Source organism: Lichenostomus cassidix, chromosome 3 (assembly GCF_008360975.1).
Source record: "Lichenostomus cassidix isolate B80296 chromosome 3, HeHo_3.0, whole genome shotgun sequence".
Taxonomy (NCBI): Eukaryota; Metazoa; Chordata; class Aves; order Passeriformes; family Meliphagidae; genus Lichenostomus; species Lichenostomus cassidix.
In genome coordinates, this window is record NC_139483.1 from 53490542 (window position 1) to 53517658 (window position 27117).

Sequence of the window (27117 nt, forward strand, 5' to 3'; positions counted from 1 at the left end):
TATTAGCAAAATCTGTTTATTTCTGGTTTTGTCTACGTGCTTTGCTGTTTTACTATTTGATATGTTGGGCCTGCCAGCTCTTTTCCCCAGAGTTTCTCCATTCCTCTGTCTTGGTATCCCTGGCAGCCAGAACACCCTCCTGCCATGATCACTGACCCCTTGAGCCTTCATTTCCTTCTCCAAAACACACGAATGATGCAAGGTCAGTGCCAGATCCAGTGTACTGTTAATCTAAACTGAACAATCCTGCCTTCTTCTTTGGACACCTCCACCCTCAGGAAAACCTGGTTTCCCCATTGCAGTGCCAGGCAGGTTCTTGCAGTTTGGTGGTTATCTTGCTCTGGTTAGAAGACGAACTCCTTGAGGCACAGGGGAAACATAGGCTATCATCTGTATCAGCCTGAGTACACTATTGGCACAAATCTCCCTGCAACATACACAAGACCAGCCCACAAAAATCAGGAACTGTTATGGTGTTAAAATCTTTTCAAGTTATGGGTTTCAAAAGTAAAGTCCTTAAGGAATTGTGATTCATATTGAAGGAAGAGGAATAAGTCAAGTTTAATGGATTACTAAAATGTGTGGAGAAAATATTTTTAAAATTAATAAAAATTCATTCAACGTCTCAGAGCTGAGTACAGATTGAATATATATTGCCTGCTCTGATTGATTCATTGAAACATTTTGGCTGCCTCAAGTTCTTTATTTTCCTCCTCAGAAGTGTGCAAATAGACAGATATTTAGACAAATAAAAAGAGATCAATCCTTTACAATCTTTTGGATAAGTTGAACATATCAGGACTGCACAAGAATTGTCTGGATAGAGATGATGTCATTTGTATAAAGTCCTAAAAAAGATCTGCCATGTCACTGCTGAAGCCACCAAGAAGCCTGAAGTAATCATTGCAATCTCCTGTTTTAAGTAAATTCTGTAGCATAGTTAAAATCACAAAAGCAATAAATCACATGCCAAATGAACCCAAAATCTCAACAGATTTGGAAGCTCTTAATATCAGCTATTGGCCAGTCATCAGAAGACTAAGGAGATAAATTGGAAAGATAAGTAGGCGGGAAATCCATAAATATATTTAAACAATAGTAGCTAAACGTTCCCAAAATATTCACAGGCTCCATTTAGTTAAATGTATAAAATGGTTATTTGGCTATAACTACCTCTTGAAGTCCAAAGTGTTGGAACTAATTTTATTTATATTGAAGTCAGTGAGAGATCATTCACTAATTTCTATACAAAACATTCTTTTGTGTCAAGAGGCTACTATGAAATATCCTTACTTCAGCATTTGAAAAACCGATGCACACATTGTCACAAATTGTGACAACAAATGTCACAATCACTACTTAAAACTTCAACTCAGTTTCAGCAGATTTCAGCAAATAACAAGACCAACATGGGATGTCTGAGATTAGCACCAAATGTGGCTTAGTTCATTTAAAAGTATCCAAATAAGACCATCAGTCTTTACAAACAGTGGTTACTGTTTGTACAGGATTTTAACAAGGGTCTGTATACCCCAAAAAGTCTGCACAGAAGCTGCCATAAATCACACCTGTAATATTTCAAATCTGCCTGTGTAAGCACAAGATCATTGGGTGTTTTAATGGACTATGGCAAAATTTAATGTAGTGGCGTATATCCAGGGGAAACTCAGATTCATCTGAGTTTCAGCGGATTTCATCTTATTTCTGTTGGATTGGACAGTTAAAGATGTCACCAAGAAGTCATTCCAAGGTTCCAAATATCTTAAAAGACTTCATACCTTCACGTCTAAGCAAATCTTCCAAAGCACAATTTTAAAAGGTTAAAAAACAAAAAACCCCAAAAAATAAAAAAAACCAAAGAAAAATGGTAGGGAAAAAAAGGGAAGAAAATGCTAGTGTTCTGCTGCCATAAAAAGAAAGGATAAATCAAGCACAAAATCCCACTAGCTCCATGAACATGTTCCTGTACTTTTGGGGTTTTCTAAGAGAGGTTTGTGAAAAATTGCCCCAAACAGCAGTCATTAGAGACTTTTGTTTACTTGGCAGAGAAGCACAGTATTAAACTGGTGGCTCCTCAAACAGGGAGCTTTTTCTTTTGTTTGGTTTGGGGTTTTTGTCTGTTTGGTTGGTTTTTATTGTTACTGTTAATATTGCTAACCTGCACTTTTTTTTGCTGCAGCTACAGTGTTTGGAAGATTTAACTGTTGTAAATGGAACTCATGGAAAAAGCACATGGAATGACAAAGAGCTGAGAATGCCTTACCTGTTTATGTTTCTGAAATATTTTGTATAGAAAAATAAATACAAAGACTAAAATGTCCACTTGAGCCTTATAAACGTTGTAAACATTCTCAAATGCAGTGCTAAGAATTGTTCACGCAAGTTGTGCCAGCTGCTTAGTGGTTAAAGACTTCACCTTCACATTGAAGAAGCAATGAAGACAGCACACAGAGGAGCAATTTACAATTAGGAGCAACACAATAGCTCATCTAAATACTGTCTGGAAAATTTGCCTCCTGATGGAGAGATTACTGATGAAGGTTTCAGGTTGTTTAGCATTTAACACCCAACACTACATTATGCTTACAGAATTCATGGATTTAGGGGTAAATTATCAATCATCAGCACTTTCTGCTTGGCCTTCTTTTCACTCAAAGCTATGAATCTACATTTTCAGAATTGTTTGTTCACTTGAAGTTAGCTGAATTCATTAATCAGCCATTTCTCGCATTAGAGAGACTTTGCCTAAGAAGTTAATGATATCTCCTATTTACATTGGGCATTTTTATTTCTGCTTGTAGGGTTGCACCTCCTCACATCTCATGTTAATGATATTTCCGAGGTTTGAGCTTCTTGACTTACAATGGTAGAGTCAACTAAGAGAAACTCATCGTTGAAATTTTAACAAGAGCAGCTATTTGATGACTTACCAGGAAGTGGCAATATTTTTTCCCATAATATGATATTTTCTCTTAAATGAGTCATCTCAGTTTAACCCACAGAATTAAGGTTTGATTCCACAAAGCACTTAAACACAAGTGCAGCTTTTAACATATGACTAGTGGTACTGTTTCAAAAATAGCTCCATCTGTCTTGCCCCCAAATTTGCAAATGCTGAAAGACCTTGTTGAATCATCAGCTTCAGTAAAATTGGCAGATTTGTGTCTGGATCACACTAAGTTTTCTTGTTTTCTTTGCTTTTTTCTTTTCTTTTTTTTTTTTTTAATAGCATAGGTCTTCAAAACAAGGCAACCAGTGGGAAAAATCCGTGATTTAACTGACAATAAACAGAGGGGATAGTCATTAACAGTCAAATATACAGTACTGTGAAACTCTGTCTATTAGATAATTACACACAGAGGTAGAAAAAGACTCAAATCTCACCAGGCAAGTAGTCCAGTTCTAAACCCATTTTGTTCAAAAACATTCAGCAGCCTTAACTACAGATTGAGATACCAAACATATAATAGTGCAATAAAACCAGAGCAATTGATCACGATAAAGCTGGAATTTTGTCGAAAGGTAATATATTGCTATATAAAAGAATTTTTCAGTACAGCAACATTGAATGAAAAGGGAGTCACGAAGCCTTTGAGATATGTATTTTATCTGTCCATTGAATTTGGCTCCTTTCAGAACATAGACAAAGGATGCACAGTGCTGCCTAGCTCTTCCCTACTTTTTCAGGGAGAAAGGTTTCTGTTGATTGCTTTCATGTGCAGTATACATGTTTGTCTTTTTGTGAAGAGGTTCGTGTTTTGACGCAAACACTGCAGAGGAAATTGCCTGGGATCCAAAGGAGGCAGGCTTCATATAAACGTGCTGTAGGCAGTGAATTAAGAATCTATTCTTGTTAGTGTCAATTAGGCCTTTATAGGGCAAATCCTGACCACAAAAAGGGTCAGTGAGTGGAGAAGCTGCTACTGGCTTTCACAGCTGGAATCTACCCCAGAAAGCCGATGGGAATCGTGCATGGAAATGTGCCCTTTCCATTTCTGGCATTTAAATCTTGCAGCATGTTTGTGGTCATGGTTAAAATTGCATCTGATAGGATCCCATGAGACCTGAAGGTGTTCACCTTTGAGATTTCTGCCCACTTTTTCGGTTTGCAACCATGGAGTGCAAAATAAACAACACAAGAACTTACAGGAACACTGGTTTCTCTTTATTCTTCCACAAGTTTTTATCAAAATCCCTTTAGTCCTCCCTCAAAACCATCAGAAAATGTCCCAAATCAAGTTGTAAATTAAAGGCAAGTATTTCAAGAGCACTGGAAGGTCTTAAGTGAATAAATCTTGCTAATGGTTGACAGGAACTCCTCATATAAACCAATGAAGGAGGAATTCATTCCACTCCCCTCCCAACACATTTGCAATCTGGTGATCTCTCCTCTAGTCTTCAGAAAAGGGGTGAAGCCTTTCTGAAGAAAGGCTGACCATAAGTGAGATGTCTTCCTCTTGGACTACTTTTGAATATTGATGTTCAGATGCTCACATGGGATTTGGTATTCAAACAAGCATCTCTTAGTGGCTGGGCCAATTCTATGCTTTCTTGTAAAGGCACATCATTTTGGGAAAACATAAGCCCTGGTCCTTACAAATAATTGTCTGTACATAGCAGGGCTGCTGTGCTTTGGCCAGGCTGCGTAGTGAAAACAGTTTTTACACAAGCCTGCACCAAAGGTGATGTGCTCAGCACACCACACATTTCTATGCTTTGCTCAGTTAGAGCTTTTGGTCTCTACGTTCTCCCATGACTGTGAAAATAGGTAGTTTCATAAACTAAACGAAAATTACAATTTAAAAAAAGTAGGCCCCAAACAAGTATGTTGCAAACACACCTCTGTCTGTGTGGAAGGTTTGGATAATCAAGAGCCAAATGAGGGTTTTGAACTCCCACCAGATTCTTGTAGTGCTGTTTCTCTTTCAAGGAGCATATGAGAAGTGCCAGCTTTCCAATGAAACACTAAATATTTAAAAACAACCCCACTCATCTGGTGGTTGGGTTTGAAGACCAAACATCAGTCCATTGTCTGGTTTCTGCCGTCATCTTGTACACACACAAAGCCAAAGACTCCAAATAATTTTGTGGCCTCAGGCATCAACAACTAACAATGTATATTTGATGTATTGGCCTAATTTCTGTCTGCTGAATCTGCTGTTTAAAAGCTGTTTACATGACCTTTTGTTTTGTTTTTGTTTTGGGGTTTTTTTTTGGGGTTTTTTTTTGTTGCTGTTGTTGTTTATGTTCAAGCCTTCATATGTCCTGGGATCTTTTTATTTTACCTTTCTCAAATTTTCCTGCTTATTGTTTAGGATGCTGTTACTGAGGAAGAGGTGACCAAAGTGCTTTTTTACTAAAAGTATGATTCTTGCAGAAACTTGATGTTCCAGTCTGGTGAACTTCTTGCCTGTCACTACGCTTTCTAATTAAACTATTGAATTTTGAGGAAAAAGTCCTGAAAGTGGGGGAAAGGAAACATAATTATCCTTGCAGTGGAGACAAAGAATACTTACTGAATGTAGTTTCTAAAGCTTTTTACCAGACTTCTGCTATGAAAATTATTGTCCAGAAGGGAGGCTGTAAACCTGTTTTTGAAGATCAGTATGTTACAAAAAGGACTATTGTACTTCAGATAATTGTTTTAACCTTTCTCATATGATTTATAAGGTCTTCCAACGCTTCTGGTACCAACATTTGTTTGTGACTTTTTTTGCTCTCAGAGCACTCATTGATTCAAAGGACAGACCTACTCTTTGGTCTCTGCAAAGCCATATTTTCAGGAGATTAAATGACCACTTTTTCCTGTCCATTCCTCAGAGCTTCTCTTCCCTGGGGCTTCACTTTGCATCACCGGCTCAACACAACCACTGAGTCAACTCTACAGAAGCAAGAGTAATATACAATCTAAGGAAGCATTATACATAATGCAGTAATTTATTAAAGGAAAAAGCTTGTGATGAATACACAGGAAGTATTTCAATGCTGTGCCTTGATGAAAGAATGACAGGTATACGCTTCTCAGCAATGATGATAAAAAAGCTGTAATTTTCCAAGCAAGTTTGCTGAGTGTGATTTACCATTTCATTTTCAAGCTGTGTTTTATGATAGCGGTACTTTGCCAGTACCAACAGCACTTGCTGTCAGGGCAAGGGGCACAGAGGCGTGTGCTTTCTCCTCAGGTTGCGCAGACAACACGTGAGCAAAGCTGGCCACATAAAGGGTATAAGCCACAAAGTCTAAAAAGCTTTGGAAGAACTAGCTGAGCTAGTCTGTTAAGAAATATTGCTGGGGACGGACTGGGGAGTGAAACCTAGAGCTGTGCTTGGCCCTGGGAAGCAAATTGAAATCCTGTGGGGCAGAGCAGGGAGCTGAACTGAGATGCCCCACAGCCTGGGTGAGGCTGCGGCTCACACAGGTGGTGGATGAAGCCCCAATGTTTTCACCCAACTGGTTTGATCAGACCTGCTCTGAATATGCCTATTATTCCAGGATGCCCATGTGCCACAGGGAAGTGAATAAAGTTAGCACCTGAACCCAGAAGAGCCCTTGGTCAAAAAATAGTCACTTCTCTATAGAGCTCAGCCTGCACCAAGGGCCTGGGCAGATGTGTGACAAGACAGCTGTGGCAGTAGTTCAAAAATCGTGTTTTATGATATTGTTGCCCTCCCTCTTATCCCTGTTTCTTTGAGCAGACCCTCTGACACAGATCCTCCCTCTGCAAGGGAGTATATAGAATTATTTTTGGAAGCTCCTCAGGGGCTCCAATGGACAATTGGGAATGAGGCTATTAGCAACTGCAGGATGGTTGTTTGGAATTTGAACCCAAAGGTATCCTTAAATCCCCTTAATCTGAAAACATTTAGGCACGTTCTTCTCATTGAATTTAACAGAATTACTCTCATGCCTAATCATAAAGCATTCAGGATCAGTCTTAGTCTTGCATGAGCTGGGCTGTGACAGAGCAAGGCTTTGAACCTCTTTCTTTTGAAACTGTGTTGGGCTGTCTTAACCACAAGACCACAGGTATTTTGAGAGACTGTTCATTAATGTTTGCAGCATGTTTGAAGATCTGAAGAGTTAAGAATTCTATAGAAGATACTACAACAGCAGTTGGCTTCCTAGCTTTCTAGAGAAACTGTTGATGTTGAGAAAGTTAATGGGGATTTTCGTTCCTGATTAGGTGGATTTTCTACAATAACCAGTTGTGATACTGCTGCCAATTCTGCTTACAAGCTTTAAATATATGACAGCTAGTGAAAAAAATTTAAAAGTCAAATCTTCTTCTCAGATTTTAGGTATTATTTTTAAAACTAAGAAGATATTCAAGTGAATTGTTTGAATTCCTATCACTCTTTTTGCCTTCCGAAAAAATAACTTCCACTTGCAAGTAAAGCTCTAGCAGGTAGAGGTAATGCACCTTTCTTACATTTCTGAGTGTGCAGATAAATTTAGGCTATTAAGAAAAATGGGTGAATTAAAATACTTGTATATCTAACATCCTTTAAAAAGAAGGAGCAAGAAAACTGCAAAAGTGAGCAAGAAATTTTCTTGTCAAGGCCATAGCTTTTTAAAAGAGGTGTTTCTAGCTCGTGGTTCTACTACTGCATGTGCACATTCAGCCAGCCTGGCTTTAAATCCCTTTGGCAGTTGTTTTCTGATGTCTGAAGACTTAAATAAGAGTGGGAAGAAAGAATTAGTGTGATTTAGGCAGAACATAGGCTTCTTGAATCAGGTTCTTCAAATACAATATACTAAGGACTATCAGCATGCTCCATATAGGAATAACTCTGGTTTTCCTTCTGTAAATTCCAATCCCTTAGACCTTATTTTGAGCAAATGTGGGACAGGCTGTGTGGACAGTGACTCTGATATATGACACAGGGTCTTCTCTGCCTCGACCCACATGTACCCTTTTAGTAGGAGGATGTTTCCATGATCTGTGGGTGGCTTCAGGGGTGGTGAGGACAGCCTGTCTGCTCCAGCACCCCTTTTCCTCCTGCACCACCTGCCTGTTGCAGCCTCATTCCCCACACTTCCTCAGCCCAGAGCAGTGTGGTTCTTGAAGAGAGCTGAATGGTACCTCATCCCCCTCCTCTGGTCCTGAGCCAGGAACTCGGCTGTGCCACATCTGCTTCACCTGCACTGTGCCACATCTCGCTCCTTCCACCCCCCCCAGGCGCCACGCAGGATTGGGCCTGACTCTGCTTCTGTGTGCCTGCAATAAATGACTGCTGGATAAACATCCACAGATGCTAGGGCAGACACTGCTCCTGCTAATTTTGCAAAGTAGTTTCTCTGCTCTAGCAGCATAAACTTCTCCTTGCTAGTGCTAAACTCCCAGAAGTTGTTTGTTTCCCATTTGGGAACATAAATCTTCTGCATCCCATCAAACTGACTGATGAAGTATGTTTAAGACAAATCTTTCCTCTTGTGTGCCTTTTGGGCAGAGAAATGAAGACCAAGTAAAATATTTTCTCTATTTCTCTCTACAAAAATGCTGTCACTTGACTTTAAGTTTAACTTTATATGTTGATATTGGTGAGTCTTGTAATTTTACACAAATTGCTTTTGTGGTTTTTATACCTGAGAGTCAGATAGTTTCATAGCCAGGTAAAGAGACTTGACAGTTTCACACCCAGGTAAAGGGACTGGAGATAGACCAAAATAAATTCATAACCTAATTTCTATTAATTATGAAATACATTTTTAATACATTTATATTTTGCAAAACAGGTTTGTGATCCTCTTCTTTAATATGCTACCTTAGCACAAGGTTCAGTGGAAGAAATTATTTTTATGCAGGGAGTTGAGATCCACTTCATAAAACCACCTAGTGGGTTAAAAATAGCAATATCTGGCACTTTAGGTCCTATATCTGCATTCTTGAAGAAAAAGAAAAAAAGAACTCATTAAAGTTTATAGGATTTTGCTCTGAGGAAAAACTTCAGGAGAAGACATTTCTCCTTATGGCCTACCTCAGTTTCAATGCAAAGTCATCAGTGTACATATATACACACATATATTTATATGCAAACATATTTATACACCTATAACAGCAGGCATTGGCAACTTTCACCCAGCTAGGAACTTTGTGTAAGTTGTTTTAAAGCTGAATGGAAGATAACAAGGACAATACAAATCCAGGATTCAAACTCCTGTCCTCAGGAAATAAGTAGTGCAGGAACCTTATTATGGCAAAAAAAGTAATAAATCTGACAGAGCCATTACAAATATAGCCATACATGTAGGTCTTCCTAAACTAACTTTGGTTACTGATAAACCAACCATAACCTCATATTCAAAATATCACTAGGCTGACCTATTTCTCTCATCAGGCTACACCAAGATCTCCCACACTGTCAAGTAGAGAAGAGATCCATCACTAACAGTACTGGTATCAAAGTGAGAAATAGGATGTTGATTCTTGTGCAACAAGAGTTTCCCACTAGTGTGAATTTTTTTAATTACATGCTTATAGAACCAAACCCAGTTCTGAACTTGACTCACTCTGACTCAGTTAAGTCACCTGTTGCAATTTCCGACAGAACTTTAATACTCGCTGACCTTACTGGGAAGTTCTCAGTTCCAGTTGCGCAGGGTAAAATTTTCTTGCTGTTGTGCAAAAGCTCCTACTGACTTCTGTGGCCTGTGTGTGATTTAGGTAATGCTTGAAAATGTAAATCCTAATTTTTGTTTTTTGTAGTGACAGTAGTTGAGGTGGTCTCTCAAGCATTATGACTAACAAAAGGTCAGAGATGATCATCTAAGGGCTCACCTGTGGATTTCTAGTAGAGGCAAACAATGGATTTTCTACCCATATACTGGCTTTTGTTCTGGATACTTTAAATTTTTCAATTTTCACAGCTTTCACCAATGAATAGTAAATAAATAAATCTTGAGCCTTTCATGAATAATGTAACTAAAATGTAATGTAATGTAAAAACTTTCTTAGACAATGCTTTGCCAAACATAAACACCCCTTCTATTCAAAAATACAAACTTCAGTAGGCTGATGCCCCTAAAAAAATTGATCCAGTAAGAAAATGAACTTTTTGTGGCCCTGAACAAAACCCACACTTTTTGAACCTGGTGTTCAAGGAACTTTGGTGTGCTCTCTCTGTACCAGCAGGTTTTTGTGCTAGATCAGCTACTGTGTCTCACCCTCATGCTAGTAAAAAATTTGAATGACATCCTTGTTGTCCACTTTGGTTACTTTGTCAAGCATGTGACCATCCATATGTGACAAAAAAATCAGGTCCAAGCAGGTGACCTGGTAGCTCACAAGATACAGATTTGGTATTGAAAACTATTGCCTAAGAAGCAGGGTCAACCACACTGTGTTTAGATAAAATGGTAAGTGCACTATTAAGCCAGGGTACAGCCAATACAGCTGATGAAATGACACTTTTTCAATTATTCAAATACACTTTTTTTTTTTTTCTTGAAAGGATAATTTATTCCAACAGACCTTCTGTTATAGAGAATCTTCTGCTCTCCTTTTGCTGATCAGCTGCCAGGACAGAAACCTGAAGGTGACAAATACTGTGTAGCTTCTTCTGCCAGTTTGACAGGGGTGTGGCTGTGGGTTTATGACTCTTTTGTCTTTCCTCTGGGGTGATGGGAGAGTGCATGTTGCTGTGAAACCAAGATCATGTTCCATACTGAGCTCTGTGCTGTCAGGCAAACTAGCCTGAGAGCCCTTTGAAAACCTGGCCTGCAAGGGGGAATAAACAGGAAGAAAACAAGCAAAACAGGGAATCAGCAAACAACTGGTCTGAATCTTCTTCTCAAATCAAATCAAATCAAATCAAATCAAATCAAATCAAATCACTTTTACCACTGGAAAATTGTAATACAAGAAAAAGCATTCATTTCTGGAGAGCTTGTAGCTGGGTCCTTGGCACAACAATGAACTCCACTCAAGGTTGCAAGCAGGGAAAAGGAATGGACATCTTTCCTAATAGTTGATACTGGCTAAAAACTCATAAACTAGCCTACACAGCACCTGAAGACATGCAAAGGATAAGTGTCATTTTTAAATCTGGCATTGCTAGAAATCAGACAGAGTTGGGGTTTTTCTAATCATTATTATTTCTTTTGGTAATGAGTATTTTTTTTTAACAAAAATACCTTATTCTATAAACAGAACTTCAAATTGCATCATGCCAGTTGACTACTAGTTAATCTCATCTCAAATAAAGATCAGATTAAGGTGATGCAATCATGAGAAAGATCAACTCAAAGGCAGCTGCAATCTGGGCTTGAAAAGAGTAGCACAGGTAAGCAATGTGGCTAGAATCCTTTTGAGAAAGAGGGGTCATGCTACCTTCACCTGCCAGCCCCATTTCATTTGTCCAGAGCAGGCTGTAAAGCAGTTGATGTTGGGGGACATCATGTAATAAAAGAACAGAGAGTTGCTGCAATGTTGTCTTGCTTAAAAAAGAAATTAACAGATTTGTCACTTTGAAAATTACAAAAAATGCTAAGTATTATTAACGGATTTGTTGGATTCACAATCTGCTAGCAAGTGGCCATCTCTGTATGCCTTACTCATAAAATATGGTACTCATGTGACCCAAATCAGGCAGAGGGACTGGCCCAAAGATGTGTGACAGAGAAGGATGACAGCAGATGAATGTTCCAAACAGCAACGGCGAGAGACATTTGCTTTGCCGCCTGCAACCTAGGGAAGCATCTGTGTTGTTAAAACAGAAGAGCTGTTACATTAACCCATGTGAAACTGTTAGCAGGGCACATAGCAAGTCCCATCTGTTTACTCAGGCCTCTGCAAGGGGTCAGTGCTGCTGTTCTGCTGGTTTTTAAGCATGAATGGCACATGATTCAATGGGGAATCAGGAAATTTTGGTTGTTGCACCAACATGAAAGCTGTGAGGAACTGCATTTTTCAAATAGGCAGAGAAGTTAACGGATAGCCTTCATATTTCACCAACTAGAAAGCAAATAAATAAATCAGCTAGAATGAGTTGACCTTCTAACAAAGAACTAAAAATATACCTTTAACAGCCATGAAAAAAAAAGAACAAAATTGTTACTTTTTACGTATACATTCAAAACATTCAAAACCCCATTTTTAAAAAACTACTGATTCCCCAAACTACAACTAGAACAAAAACTCTTCCTGACCCCAATAGGGGTCTGCAGCAGTGTGTGCCAGAAGGCAGCTGTTTGTGGGAAAGTAGAAGAGTTCACCACGAGCTTCACCAGACGCTTCCTCAGCGGTGGGAAAGCTGGGCATTGCACAGCTGGGCACAGAACTGACACCCCTGTCCCAGAGAGCTTACATTTCAAGTGCATGACTGGGGATAGCAGATGGGTCGAGATGGGAGACGATGAAAACAGTGGGATATTGGACAGCCTCTAATCCCAGCTGCTTACCCGCTCTCTAATATTGCCAAGTTAAAATTTCACGGTCTTATTGTCACAGCAGTTTACTGCGCTCTTCCACACTGAGGAAGAGGAGCAGTGGGGCCTTCGTGCATGCTACAAAAGGGCTTCAGGCTGGAATTTGCTGCAGAACCAGATAGTATTGTGACAGACACAATAAAAAACTCCTGGTTTTTTCAAGTTTCCTTGCTGCCATGTTAATGCAAAAGTGGTTGCAAGGTTGAGTGACGTGCTCAGTGGTATGGCATGATAGAGGCCGATGTGCTGGGCACACAGCTCTGGGGGTCAGCCCTTTGACCTCTGAGCAGGAATTGACACTCAGTGGGGGCATTCCTGGGCTTCGGGAGGCTGCCAGGACACAAGTGACACATTTCCCTTGAGGAAAGTGAGTCCGAGGCGCAGCCGACAGCTTAATGCAGCTCCTGAGCGAAAGCAGCTAAATAGAAGTAAACTCCTCCGGTGAAACGGGCTCCACACCCAAGGACGCTTTTAATCGAGGGATCCAGAAATTAAAATCCCAAATGCTAATACGAGGACAAGCGTGGTTCAAGGCACTATGAAGCTGCTGCTGAAATTGCCCCAGGGCTGTGACGCACACGGAGCCACCACCGAAGCGGTGCAGCGCCTGGCCGCCGCTCCCGGGGAAGGATGCCGGGCGGCTCCCGAATCGCCGCCCCTCCGGACCAGCCGGAGCGGGAACCGAGGAAGTTTCTCCTCGGCCCCCTCCCAGACACGAGGCCGGCCGGGCCGGGCGGGACACGGCACCTGGGGGCGGAGCGGCGGCGGGGCGGGCCCGGCTGTGGCCGGCGGGAGGAGCCGGGCCGGGGAGGGGGCGGCCCGGAGCGGTGCTGCCGGGATGGGAGCGTGAGCGGGGGCGAATCCGCGGCCGCAGGAGCTGCGGTCTGTCGCGGGGGCTGCTGCCGGCGGGCTCGGACCCGCCATGGAGCCGGTGACCAAGTGGAGCCCGAAGCAAGTGGTGGACTGGACTAAGGGTAAGAGAGAGCCGGCCCTGCCGTCCGGGCGCCGGGGGAACTTTCCGGCGGCGCTGGGGGTTCCCCGCCGCAGCCGCGGCTGCTCTGCCCGGCGGGGCGGCTCTGTGAGCGGCGGGGCAGCGCGGCCTTTGCCGCCGGCCGGCCCCGGGACTGCCCGGCGTGCTGCTCGGGGCTGCCGGCGCTGCCTACCTGCCTGTGCCTGCTGCGCCTTGGCGGGGTTTTCTGGTTTGTTTTGGTTTTTGGTTGTGGTTTGTTTTTTTTTTTTTTTTTTGGACACGGGGAAGGGGAAAGTTTTGCAGCGAGACCGGCTGACTCGAGGTATGTGTGTGTATATATGCAGCGGGCTCTGTACCCCTGGCTCTGTCCCCTTCTCCCTGTGTCCGTGCTGGCCAGCCTGCTTGCATGGAGAGGGGCTTACCGTGCTCCTACAGGCAGCTAGTATCGTGGAATCAGTGAGTCGTTCAGGTCGGAAAAGTCCCATGAAAGTTAACTTTCAGCTTCTCATGCGAAATCCATTCACGGTTCGCAAAAACTTCAGGCTAAGCAAGAAGTTTATAAAGTAGCTCCAGTGAGCAAGAGCTCTTAATCCTGTTGCGCAGTGATGGGACTGGAGCGCTGGGCTTCTGCTCGGAGAGGTGAATAGCGGCCCCTTGTCTGTCCGTCCATCCCTGCCACCCCTCATCTCCCGGCTGTGCCTTGTGTCTGTCCCTTCCCCGCCTACTAAGACATCCTCCTCTGCGCGGAGCTCAGCTCGCAGTGCTGTCCGGCGGTACGCTGTATGCAGGCCGCCTGCCCTGCGCTCAGCCCGGGCTCTCTGGGCTCCTGCCGCAGCATTTGGGCACCGCTGGGTGTTACCGGGGCTTTCTCCGAGGGCAGGTTCACCCTCGTGTTGTGATACCCCGGTTCGACCTTGCGAGTGTTTTCCCAGTGCCGGGCGGGGTGTTGCCGTCGCAGGTCCCGCTCTGCAGGGAATGAATCAAAAGGGAAGTAGGGCTATGAGTGAGGTAAAGGATTTATGACTTCTGAAGTGTATGTCTCTTTTTTTTTTTTTCTTGTAGCGTTACGTTTTAGTGTGATCCTCTTTGGTTACATAAAGTATTTCCCCAGGCTTAGCTGGAGTTTTAAGTTGCTGAGAAGTTAGGAATGTTTCGGGAGGTGAAAGTTTGCCCGGATTAAAGCAGCACTCGCTCCCAGCAGCCATCGCTGCTCAGGATTATGTCTCAGGACCATCATGCCGATTGCTCTGCGTGCCTGCGGTCAGCGCTTGGCACGAGTGCGGCTCAAAACAGGCAAATTTGGAAAGCAGACCCATGTTTGCAGACAGCGGGAGATGGATACTCCCAGCCCTCCTGAGCGTGAGCATGTGCGTGGAGGAGCCGCTGCCAGGGAGGGACTGTCCAAGCAGCCTTTGTGAGCAGAGAATTCCGTACAAACGTGCTGTGAAGTTATGCGTTAACATATCAATAACTTCCAAAGAAGATCTCTCTTTTTTTATGCTTGGTATTGGTTTAAACAGGGTTGCATTGTTCCAATGAAATAAGCCTTTTGCTTTGGCATGTGGAATATTTATATAAAGGTTTTCCCTCATTGTGTTTTCTCTCTTGGGTGCTGAAAGTTTGTTACCTTGCCAGATTAAAGAGTAAACCTGCTAATCATTTTAAAAGCCTTTATTATTCTTAAGCATGCTTGGCTTCCTTTCTTACATAATTTATTTTACTTGTAGGTTCCTTGAACAGGTAACTCGGACCCTCAATTAGTGTTATGCAGAATAATTTGAGGGCTGGCTGTAGTTGGGAGGTGGATCTTCTGACTAATGCAAACACGTGTCCTTTGAAATGTAAAGGAATAAATTAAAGACTGCTGGTGACTTTTGTTTGTGCTGTTGTTTTTCAGTTTCTAGGTAAGCGTTTTACTTCTTTAGTACACAGAGTCATTTTATGTCACTCCCTGCATGACAAGACTGTAGTAAAGAAATGAGATGTGGAAAATTTTTCTTTATGGGTATACTTTCATCTCTCCACATGAAAATAGACACTTTAATTGCTAGTTAACAGCCTTATTACCACAATGTTTCATAGTTTATTTTTAATCTGAAATAGTTATTTACTGTGTAGTTCACAGCCACTGGGTTTCATATTTGACCAAGACCAATTTATTTTACCTTATGAATATCACATTTAATTCTCAAGATTTGTTTCATGAAACAAGGGATTGGAGGGGAGCTTATGCTATTTATTTTCATGCATGTGCCTTCTATGAGAAGTGATACCCTGATCTTTGCTGAACTGGTTGAACTCTGGGAAAAATTATTTGGCTGGTGATATCTGCTGCCAGTAGTTAGTGCTGTGGTGCCATGGAGATGTATTCTTAGAGCTTGACGTAAATAACTGGTGGGAGATGCCAGCTCTCGGTGGGGAGATTGGTTTTGCAGATAATCATTCTTGCTTATCATGCAACGATAAAAAATATCTTGGCAAAGTGTAGAGAATGGTGGAAATAAGTGGTCTGGCTCAGTCCATTTTAATGTTCAATGTGAAACAGAGTATTTGTCCAGGAACATTTTCCCCCTCTCTCTCCTTCTTCCAAATAATTTTACAATCAAACTTTGATAAATTAAATTTTGTTAATAACTTGTCCAAGCCAGAAGGAATCACGGAAACTTCTGCTTTTTCATGAAATAATCCCCTAAAAGCAAAATCCTAAAGTGGGCTGTATGTCCACTGCTGGACAGCTTATTTGCTCTTGGTGAACTTACTTTTTGAGTTGCTTTTAAGTAACTTTTTAAACAAGATAAGTCTTGTTGTGAAGAGTTTTGCTCTATGATTTTGAGTTGTTCAGTCCTTGGTAAAATACTGTAAAAAGCACTAATCTAGAATATAAAACACAACCTATCAAGAAATAGTAAGCTGAACATAAATATTTTTAGATATTTGTAGTCAGGTTTTAAATAAAAAGTGCTCTGTTCATTGTTACCAACAACAGCTGATACAGAACATAGCTGCTTGTCTTCTCTTGCTAATTCAGACTAGAATGCTGCTATTTTTTTGTGAACAAGGGTGTTTTTTCTGGCACAGTGCACTGTACTGTCAATAGCAGGCTATGCAGCTAATAAAAGCTGGTCTAGTTCAACTGAAGCTGCATAGGATTGCTAGCAATTTTCTGTGTATGTGAAGCATTTCTCAAGCTTTGACCAAGGATGTGATAACTTTTTAGCTGCAGCATCAGTGTTTGAAAACAATCTGATTTTTTTTCTTTTTTTCATAAGCACCACCTTGATTTTTGTTTGGAAGAAGTGATGGTGTAGCTTTAGGTTTCTCATACAGCGCAATGAATTCAGAGAGTATTTAGGGGCCATATTCAGCCATGAAAAGGTATGTATTTGCCTAGGATGCTGTGTTGATTTACTTGTGGCTAGGCTGGCATGGAATTTATGCTCTTTGAATGATATTGTCTGCACTGTTTCCTAATTCTGCTGAGAATATGTGTTTGGGTTTTGTTTCTCTGGGTTTTTTTGAGTTGATCCTTGTGGTATAGACTAACATCTGGATAGTGCTGTAGTTGACCTGTGGTCTTGCTTTTGTGCAATGTAAGATGGTTGGGGGCTTAAAGTTCTCAGCTGTATGTCACAGCACTCTCTTGTGTGCTTGAATTTCTCCAGAGTTCCTCAAGAGGCATTCCCAGAGTTATTCGTTGTTGTGGGAGGGGTGAGTGGCCATGGAAGTTGTAGCACATCTGGAGTACACTGTATAAATGACTTCATTTTACTGGCATAACAACAGTTTGAAGGAGACACAGTGACCTGATGGTATGGTGAAACCTTTTCTGGTCTCAGAAGCCCTTGGCTACTGCAGACCCCTCAGCTAAGGTCATTTCTGAAAAGATGTGAGGAAGAGGAAAGCAGCGTTTGGCATGGAGCTCCTGTGTGAGAAATGTCACTGTTGTCTTAGGGAGCATTGCTGTTCCTCCTCTTTGTTAGGCACAGCCTGATCTGTCTCTTCCCCCTTTCCCCAGGCTTCACATACTTGTGTGAGTTGTGTCTTCAAGCCAAATTTTACACCGTAAAGACAGTTTGATGGGCTTGTGGTTAGCAGCCTCTGTTGTTGTGAGGCTCCATTACAGCCTGGCCTTTGTCGCTGGAGCTGTGGACTCAGCTGGCTGGGGATCACGCCTCTGCTTTGGGATCATTATTGCACTCCAGGTTCAGTTATTCCCTTTCTCAGTAGTCCATGGACATTACTTATTCCTGCATCTGTTATGTCATGAAATACTCAGATTTCCATTCCTGGTAAAGCTGTCAGGCAGCTACATTTATAGGTATGTCTGGGAGAAGAGGGAGAAATATGCTAATTTATTAATAGTTAGCAATTAATCGTGAGGGCCTGGTGTTCTTTTTTTAGAGCTATCTTGCTTGCCCAGGGAGATTTCAACAAGGTCAGTCATATTAACAGTGTATGCTGGGAGCTGCAAACCAGAACTGGATTTTAAAAACAATTACAGGTGATGCTTAGCAGGAGTTATTTTTTAGCTTTTCTTTTTAGGTACTCTCAAGTGAATGCTGTTGTGTTCAAATTATTTGGGAAAATTTAACACTAAGAAGCCCATGGTTATTTTGTAAGACAAGAGTGAGGAATAGCAGGGACAGCTGCCCATAACTGGGATACAGAAGAATCTTTCCTAACTTTTACTTGGTTACCTAAAAAATACTTTATACAAGTATTTGTTAAATAGATCAGAAAATGTTATCAAATTACCACTCTTTGCAGATCTGAGCTTGCCCGTAAGGTTTTACTAGCAAAAGGTGGAATATACTAAGTACATGTATTTATATTTATTTGTGGCCTGAAACAAAGTAAAAACTTGCACAACAAGTTTGTACTACTGCAGTCTTAAATTATTCATGCATTGTTGCTAAGATGAGTGAATGCATATGGAAAAGTAAATCCAAGTTGCCCTCTGTGTTCATATGTTTAGTTCACGTTTTCATGGTTTTTGCTGTGTTGCACTTTCTTGAGCTGCTTGTAGGTTGTGATTTTTTTTTTCCCTTGATCTTTCCATATTCACAGTCAGCTCTGTCTATTTGCCATTAAGTTGCTGTTGAAACTACTATAACCAAACATCAGAAAGTCTAAAAGTTGAATGCTGTCAGCATAATGTCTGGAAAGGCAACATTTTAAATGCTAAAATCACAACAGGCATTGGTGGCAAGTTGATTGTAACTTTTTAGAATGCAGTGAAACTGTCTAGTTAAAGGTGAAGAGATTGGCCAGTGTGTAGGCTGCTTTTCTCCTCTCTGTTTAAAACTTTTCCTTGAGGGATAGACGTAATTTTATCTGTTTTTGGAGACTTCTATAGGAAAAGCCTCATTTTTGATGAAATATTGTGTGGGTTCCAGACTTTCATAGCTCTTGTGATGTGTTCTTTCCTTGCACTTTTTGCCCTGTGTTTTCAGCATGCAAATCTTCTTGAATGAGACTCGTGTTGCTCCCTGTTTTTACACTCTTTAGAACACTGCAAGAGCTACAGGAAGACAAACTACAGGGCACTGGATAAACATGTATGATGAAAATTGCCATGATGATTTGTTTTCTTTGGTAAAAGATCCCAACAAAAAGCTGTTGCTCAACATGTGCTACAGGATGAACTGCAGTTATGAGTGATGTGTGCATATAGCCTTTTATCAAGTATCCAAAAGTATGTGGGGGCTTTTTGGGTGGTGTTTGTTTGTTCCTTTTTGTCTATTAAATCAAAATTTCTGAATTGCCTGGTTTAAGTCATGGAGCTCCTTCCATGCATGTCTAACATATGATGACTAGTCACTGTTAGGGAATTGCAGAAGAGGTGGAAAGACTGCTCAGTTTTTTGTTTGCTGCATCATCTTAGGACAAGATTTTCAAGGATACTTTGCACAGAAGGCATATTAATGAATAAGTCTAAAGAGTGCCTCTGTGATTTAAGTGAAAAAAGTTGATTTCCGTGTGTATTTTCCATAGAAGTGACGATATTGGTCTGAATTTGTACCTTGTCTTTTCTTAATGGTATCACACAGTCAGGTCTTGCCTTCCTAAAGGAATGGTGTATCTTCAGTGTTTCTCCTTGCTCTGTCTTCCACACACCCCAAATATGTAAGTCCTGTCAAAAGGAGGAGGTAGTGAGGTACTGACTGGCAAGGTGCATTTGAGGAGAGGAAAAAAACAGTGGACAGGAATTAATTGAACTGGGGTCTCTGTAGCAACCTCTCACACTTTTGTGGTAGTTCTTCAGGCCCCAGTTGCCTGTGGTCATGGGGTAGCTCAAGATTTTAGTGTGTTTGTTTGTAGGGCTGCAGTAAGAGGAGATTCAAACAAAAATGCTGCTTGTCTGTGGGTCTCTGACTGATGTGAGATGTGGTATGCAATCTTTGTGTCATTTGGGCTCTCATTACCAGAGTGAGATAACTCTGGAGACTCAGTCTCTCATTCAGATCCCTGGGCCATGCTTCCTTTGCATGGGGAAATTGCCTGTGGGTTTCTATATGCCTACCTCCATCTTTGTAGAATACAAGCAGTAACATTTCACAGCTTGGAGGATCTGCAGGAGGTACATTGAATCAGCCTGGTCTGTTTCACTGGCTTTAAACATTCATTACCTATTAAAATAGATATTTATGATATTATGAAATATAGCTAATTTTCATCAAACATCACAAATGCTGGACAAAACCAAGCATCTGTGTTTGATTTGGTGAGATCAGATCACTGACCTCTCTTACTCTCATCTACAGTCATGCATTCAGCATCTGGCTGAATTCTGTTATAATACTGTATCAGTGCTGTCTTAAAGTAGTTTCTTATACATACTTCTCTGATTTGTATGAAGAATGTTCTTTGTACTGGAAGGACAAAATTTTTTTGACTGTTTCTTACACTAGTAGTTAGGTGTAGGTAAGCAAAGTGTGTGGTGTGCTGTTGCAATCAAAGCTTTGTGGCATAAATGTGATCTTATCTTGCTCCTTGATCAAAGGGAAGAACTTAATTGGTGCTCATCAAGGTCTAAGGCTTCTGCTAAACAAGTGTTGGTACACGCTTCTGGGCTAATCATCCTGATGTCCCTGTCTTGGGCGTGCAAAGCGAATGTTGCTTAGGTTGCCATCCTTTTATCATTATGTTTCTTTATCTCACAGAGTCTTGTTTTAGCAAAATGAAGGTGGCTGGGTGAATGCTTGATTAAAAGCTCTGCAATAAACCCATTTTGTCATTAAAAAAAATGAGATCTTCTCTGGTGCAGGTGCTTTTCAAGGCAGAGGAGAAGGACTCAGTGTTTTGCAGGAGGCAGAACGCTGTACCTGAGCAGGTATCTTAGCACTGCACTGCTGAGATGTGTGCTTGGCCATGGGGGTGGGGAGGGAGAAGAGAACAAAATGGGATGAAGACTTATTTCCCCTGCCCTGCTCCCCTTAGCAGGACTTGCCCTGAGTAAGGAGGGCTCTAAGAGCAAGTTCAGACATGCCTGAAGAATGTGGCCTGAAAAACATGTGTAGTGGGATGGAGATGTGCCCAGAGAGTTTTGCAGAGAAAAAGTGGAACCTAGTGAAACACAGATACCTACTCTGGCATAAGACTTTCTTTTTTTCTTTTTTTTTTTTTTCCCCCTCCCTTCCAGTCTGGCTCTAGTCAAGATATGTATTCACTGCTTCACTTGTATCCGTTGCAAGGTTCTGGATTCTGTTCATATTCTGTTAATTTCACCAAATAGAATTTTAGAAGTATTGTGGCAGAAGTTACACTTAGTAATTGCTGGCATTCCTAATGGAAGCTGTAATGGAAACTTTGGAAGAAAGAGGAGACAAAAGATAAATATACTGCAAATTCTGTGTGTTTGTATTCTTTTTTTTTTTCAAAATTTGTAGTATTTCTTGTAGTATTTGGACTTTGTATTTACCAGAGGGTGTAATGCTATACCTCTGTGAAATATAATCCCCCTGTCAACATAAGTGTTGTAGTTGTTTCCTTGTATTTCAAAACAGTTCATATTTTCTCTTAACAATACGTACTTCATACTATTTCAGACAATAGCATTGGATAAATAAATCTGTATGTGATTGAAACAAGCACTTGGAAGTCAAACGTGCCAATAACATTTTTATATCTTGCTGGTTTTGATTTTATCTCCTCATAATACATTAGGCATCTCTGCATTAAAAAGAAGACTGGTAAGAACATAAGAACCTATTTTGCCCTCAGTTACGATTATAATTTAAGGATGATCTTGGGGGAACATGTAATGTTGGCATTTGACTGAGAATGAGTTTCATTGCTTATTCGTGGGGGTAAGTGTGGGTTTGCTGCAGCAGTGCCAAGGCTGGAGCATTAAGATGGACTGAGATGGGTGCTGTGCTTACGTAGCAGGTACTCACTGCCTCTGGGCACTCTGGGTAGTGGGGGTATCTGTTTTTATGGTAGCTCTTATGATAGTTTCCTGCTAATTTAATATTTGATTTCTTACTGGTTTATGATGCTGTTTATCAGAGTGATGCTGACTGGTAGGATTGTGGCCAGTTGTACTTTTATTCAGATTTTAAAACATCAAGAGAAGATGACTGAAGCAGAACCTTGAGAAACAAAGCCTCTGGGAGCTGATGAAGTGTTCTTTTGTTGCCTTATGCAATTCTTGTCTTAATTTAAACTTCACACATCATTATCTCAGTGTCCCTGGTGTTATATGGTCTTTATTTTATTCTTTCAGCACCCCTCACAGTAGGAATTTGCTGTTGCTTTAATTTTAAAGGTAGGGAGTTAAGCACACTCCAGATTTCTTAAAATGTTATCTTACATGGTACAGGTCCAATGAACCTGAAGTAGGTTATCTGTGTAGTAGAAACAGTATGAGCGTGATTGTCCTGGCTATTTTCATACTCTGTTGAGTGTGCTGGGACTTGAAGCATGTCAGTCTCCAGCTGAGTCCATCTCATGATGTCTACAGCAGAGGAGGAAAACCTGCAGACCCTGGTTGAGTGTGGTATATACTGGATTCTTCTTTCTCCTGCAGTCACCTGAGAACTGCTGGAGTTCATGAAGTCGTAACAACAAACAAGGGGCATGTTATTAGAAATTACATGTATGCCTGCTGGAGAAGAGGAGCATTGCTGCATTTAAGGCTGTTGGAATACTGTAAGTCAATAGGCATCTGATATACAAGAGTTTTTGAATGTAATCAGTGTGGTCTGTTTGTTGGAGAGCTGTAGTTAATCTTTTGCTGTTCAGCATCTGATGAAAAAAATTTGGTATATTTTAACAAAAGAGTTCTTAAGTTAGTGCAGGAGAATAATGACAGATGCCAGTGTGATAACTGAGGACTTCTGTCCTTTCTATTTTGTATAACTGCAGTGCAGTGTCTTCAGCCAGTGCACCATCTTGTAATGCTACACAGAAAGATGAGCAGCACCACATATTATTGCATGAAAAGGCAGCATTTAACAAGTGTAGTAGAATTGGGGGTAGCTGATACTTTTTAGATCTTTGTGATATGATTAAAAACACTTGGTGCTGTATTCTGAGGCTACTTTGGATTTTTTTTACAGCAGAAACCCTTCAATCTTATAGTGCTAGCCATGGTGGGAAACCAAGTTGAAAATTGTTTTCCATTGGTGTTGCTGGAACCAAAACTCTGTTGAAATAGCTGCTCTTGATTATTTTGGAAAGTTGCTTGAAGTTTGTCTCATTTGCCCACATCATGGTGTCTAGGTTCCCAGTTAGTTAGCATCTTTGTATAAAAGTATCTCCTCAGAAAGACAAATGACAATTGAACAATCCCATTGAATGTGGCCGTGGTACCAGTAGCAACAAGTGCCATCTTTTATTGTAGTAAGATTAGTACTTGTCTTCTCAAGGTGATATATTTGGAGAGGAATTCTAGCTCCCAGTAGAGCTGGTCCTGTGTCAGGCATGTCTGAAGACATTTGTTGAGCTACTCTTCTTGGAAATAATAATTTCCAAGATTTTCAGGTTCCATGCACACTTGCAGGTTTGCTCAAATTAACATGGCTTGGTTGCTGCAGAATAGTGAATGGACTGTGTGGTTTCTAACACATGTATAATTGAGCATAATGCATGTAAATTTTATTGTCCAATATGATCCTCAATTTTCCAAGGGTTAAGAGAGCGTTGAAATGATAGCTGTAAACTTAATTATCTTTTGTGGCTTTACTGAATTACATTTTTCTCTTTAATATTTTTCCTGTCATTGGGTGTTCTCAAAAATGTGTTAGCTTCTGAAAACTAATTTTCAGTTAAGATTTAAACTATTTTCATTCTGCCTGCATCATTCCCTTAGCAGCTTTGTTAGCCATGTATGCCTGGGCCCTCCCCTGAGATGTTCCTGGGACCTAGGAATTATATGCACTGTCTGGAATTAGCACAAAAAAAAATTGTACTCTGTCACAGATCTTTCACAAAAAAAAAAAAAAGGTGCCCAAACCCAATTTAACTGTGAGAGGCAAATAGCCATCTATCGAATTGCCTGACTTCCCTACAAATATCTGATGGTGCATTGCTGTGGCTTAAAAGTATTAGGGAGACTTGTTTGGAGCTCCAGCAGAAGGTCAGAAATATCTTGACATCACCCCTCTAGGAGGGTAGAATATCTGCTCACACTCTTGCCTCTTCATCACCATGCAAAATGAGGATGTCAGATGGAGTGGCTGAGGTACTTGCAGGGCTCTTCCCTGCCCTCTTCTGTTCTACTTTTTGTCTAGGGAGGAGATAGGTTTCCTGGTTAGTTTAATGGTATTTTGGACTTGTGTATGATTCAGACAGAGCCCTCAGCTTTGCCTCTGATGATCTTAAGCTGTTATGGTTGGGGTGTTGAACTTGAACTCTGAGGTCTCTGCTGTTTTAGGAAACAGCATCATAACTAGAGCTGAAAGATGTGAAATAATGAAAATGGATGAGGCAGCTAATTGTTTCAAGAAATTGCTTTAGATGTTTAAAGTGATTATGAAGTTCTGAAGAAGCTGAAAATTTGGTGTTCTACTGCTCAGTTGATAAACTTTGTCTTTTGACCCAGTTATGAGGTGCTTTAAAATGCCTGCTGTATTGGGTGCTTCAAGGCAGTAAGTATGTTCTTGTTTCATGGAAGGCACTCTGAGGTCTATGTAAAAGAATGCAAGCAGGAACTTTTAAGAAGACAGAATTCCTGATGGAAATGTGTGGCTTTTTAACATGAAGTAATGTATGCATCCAAGTAATGACAGCGTCTCATAGGAAAATCCAGTAGGGACTCCTGGGGATCTGTCCATGATGGCAAGAGGTGTGCACCATCAGCATTTTTCTGTTAATGTCGCGTCGTTCAGCTTGTTAATGTCATTCAGCTTGTCATTCATCAGCAGGTGCTGATGGCTAGTGATTCTCATGTGCCTGTATGTATTCCTCCCCGGTGACTGTCAGACTGTAAGGTGCTCGGCATCCGTGTTTCATAAGCGTGTAGGAGGTTGTCATCCAAAAGCTTGGCTATCTGGCAACTGCATCAGCTGTTGCTCTGCAGCAGGCTGCTCCCTGACTTGCTTATGGGTGGAACAGTAATCACAGTGTTTGCAAGGGTGCACGCACAGAGGAGAGGCAGATGTGAGTAATGGACCTTGCTGCAATCAGCCAAAACAGTTCCACATGGTGCCGCGAGAAGGCAGCCAAACCAGATTAAAGGGATCACCCCATTTCTTCTCCAGAGACAGGCAGCTTTGTAATGCTTCTTTTTGTTTCCACTGTGTGGAACGGGCAACAGAGTGTTAATTGCCTGTGTTCAAGAAAAGGAGCTCTTGTGACTAATGAACGGCTCCTTCAGCCGCAAAAACCTTGTAACTTTTAAGAGGCAAGCTCTTAATTGTGTGGTGGCCCTAGGGCGGGAGGGGTTGTTACTTCATATTAAGAACGTAAAGTTGTCAGGCACACAAGGGTTCCTGTGCTAGACACACAAACAAGTAATGCAGAGTGTACTGTTGCTGCTTTTGAAAAATGAAGTAACTTTGTGCTTGACCTGTTGAAGGATGGTATTTATTTTTAGGGCCAGCAAAGACCAATAATGAGTATAAAAATTATTCTTGCTGCAAAGATGTTGACTTATTTTCCTAATGGAAGAGCCATAACCTATTACAGTTGACAAGACATGGGAGCAGACACCTTAGAAGGCCTTCTTTGAAGGGGACAGTGCTTTTGTGTTGCCTGTAGTCACTGTGTAGATACTGTGATTAAAATTAATATTGCATGTGATTGAATTCTATGCTTGTGCATTCATTTTATTCTTTTGGAAGAGTAATTCTCTGTGCTGCTCTGTGAAGAAGTTGTTTGCAGTAGAAAACCAGATGGGCAGAGGATTGGTGATGAGATGTATGTATGGGCTGATGGAAGCCCATCTCTGGATGAAATGGGCTGAAGGTTGATTTTTTGCCTCCAGGTGGGATGGGCTGTTTGTTTTCCAAGTTGAGTTTTGCTTTGCCAGGAAGTTTTGCTGTGCAGTCATCTCTAAAGGCTTCCCTTGCTGGAGGTTTTGGCATGGAAGTGGCTGGGGGTCTGGCCTGTCTGCTCTGCCCATGAGCTTTCCAGGCCTGAGCAGTTTCCCCTCTAGGAATAGAGGGGAAAAGCTCTGGCTTGCAAGTAAATACGTGTTTTTGGTTTCTGTGGCTCTCATTCCAGCATCTTTTCAGCAGAGTTGATGCGTGTGTGTGAGATTGGTAACAGCAGCTGAAGTTTAGTGTCTGCAGACCAAGAGGTTGATGACAGTTTTATATCTCTTTGAATTGAAAACACCAGGGGTAAAATAAATGTCTGTCATATTTCACATGAGCAGGATGGGATGTCTAGAGAGAGTAACTTTGGGATAAGAAGACTTCTCTGTTGCCCTGTTTATTATATGCTTGTAATATTTTCCTGTGGATTGCTTTTGAGATACTGCTACTTCTGTCAGTTTGAAATAAACATTATGAGAGGAAAATAAAGCAAAGAAATTTTTCTGCTTGCTGAAGTTGAAGCAATGTGACTGTTTAAAGGTCAGTTAAATGGTCTCTCTTGGGTGAATGTCTGCAATGAAAACTTTCAATAGTAATTTCTCATCTACTTTCCTCTTGTGGCTGTTCTTTGTATTTTCCTGTTAATGTGTTCTTTCCTAGATGATATTCTGTCACACTGATCTTTCTTGGGTAACTTTTTACTTACTTGACATGATTTACTTGTCTCCTGGCTGTTTTAGAACAGTTTTCAAAGGTATTTGGACTTCTTTTCCCTTCAGTAAAGAAGATGCTTATAGATGTGACAAAAGGCAGCAAGCACTTTTAAAAAAACTGGATTGTATTAGACCTTGTGGGGAAAACCCTCATTCTTATCCAGATAATGGGAAGCAGAAGACAGCAGTGTTTGGTGACTTCCGTGATGATAGTTTCCAAATAAGTTGTCCACAGTTTTCTGCTTATGGATCTCCGTTATGGTGCAGAGGGCACTGCCAGAGTTGGTGGGTGTCCTGGAAGTTTTAGTAGAGAGAACATGGGGAAGGTGTCACTCCCTCAGTAGCTGTCTCACTCTCTTGGGGATGTGAAGCCAAGACTGTGCAAACAGAGACTAATATGTGAGACACTTTCTTTGCTGTTTCAATAACCTCTAAATATCACTCATGCCTTTAATTTAGAAAATGAGCCCTCTTCCTTCTCCCACATCCCCTTCTCTTTCCTTCCCCCACCATTCCCCACCCTCTGTAA

At 41.2% G+C, this 27117-nt stretch overlaps 1 protein-coding gene and 1 long non-coding RNA gene across 2 annotated transcripts in view; both read left to right on the forward strand.

Annotated features, from left to right (window-relative positions):
- Positions 1–13214: 13214 nt before the first annotated feature.
- The window catches only part of CNKSR3 (CNKSR family member 3), a 54269-nt gene continuing 40366 nt past the window's right edge, over positions 13215–27117 (forward strand). Inside the window, exon 1 of the mRNA XM_085055808.1 lies at positions 13215–13400. Within this exon, the coding sequence (XP_084911934.1) occupies positions 13349–13400 (52 nt within the window). The 5' untranslated portion in view covers positions 13215–13348. The remainder of the gene's footprint in view (positions 13401–27117) is intronic.
- On the forward strand, positions 13578–15272 carry LOC146439723 (uncharacterized). Its single transcript, XR_014850885.1, has 2 exons — positions 13578–14404; positions 14508–15272. It is a non-coding gene; the product is annotated as an uncharacterized LOC146439723 (long non-coding RNA).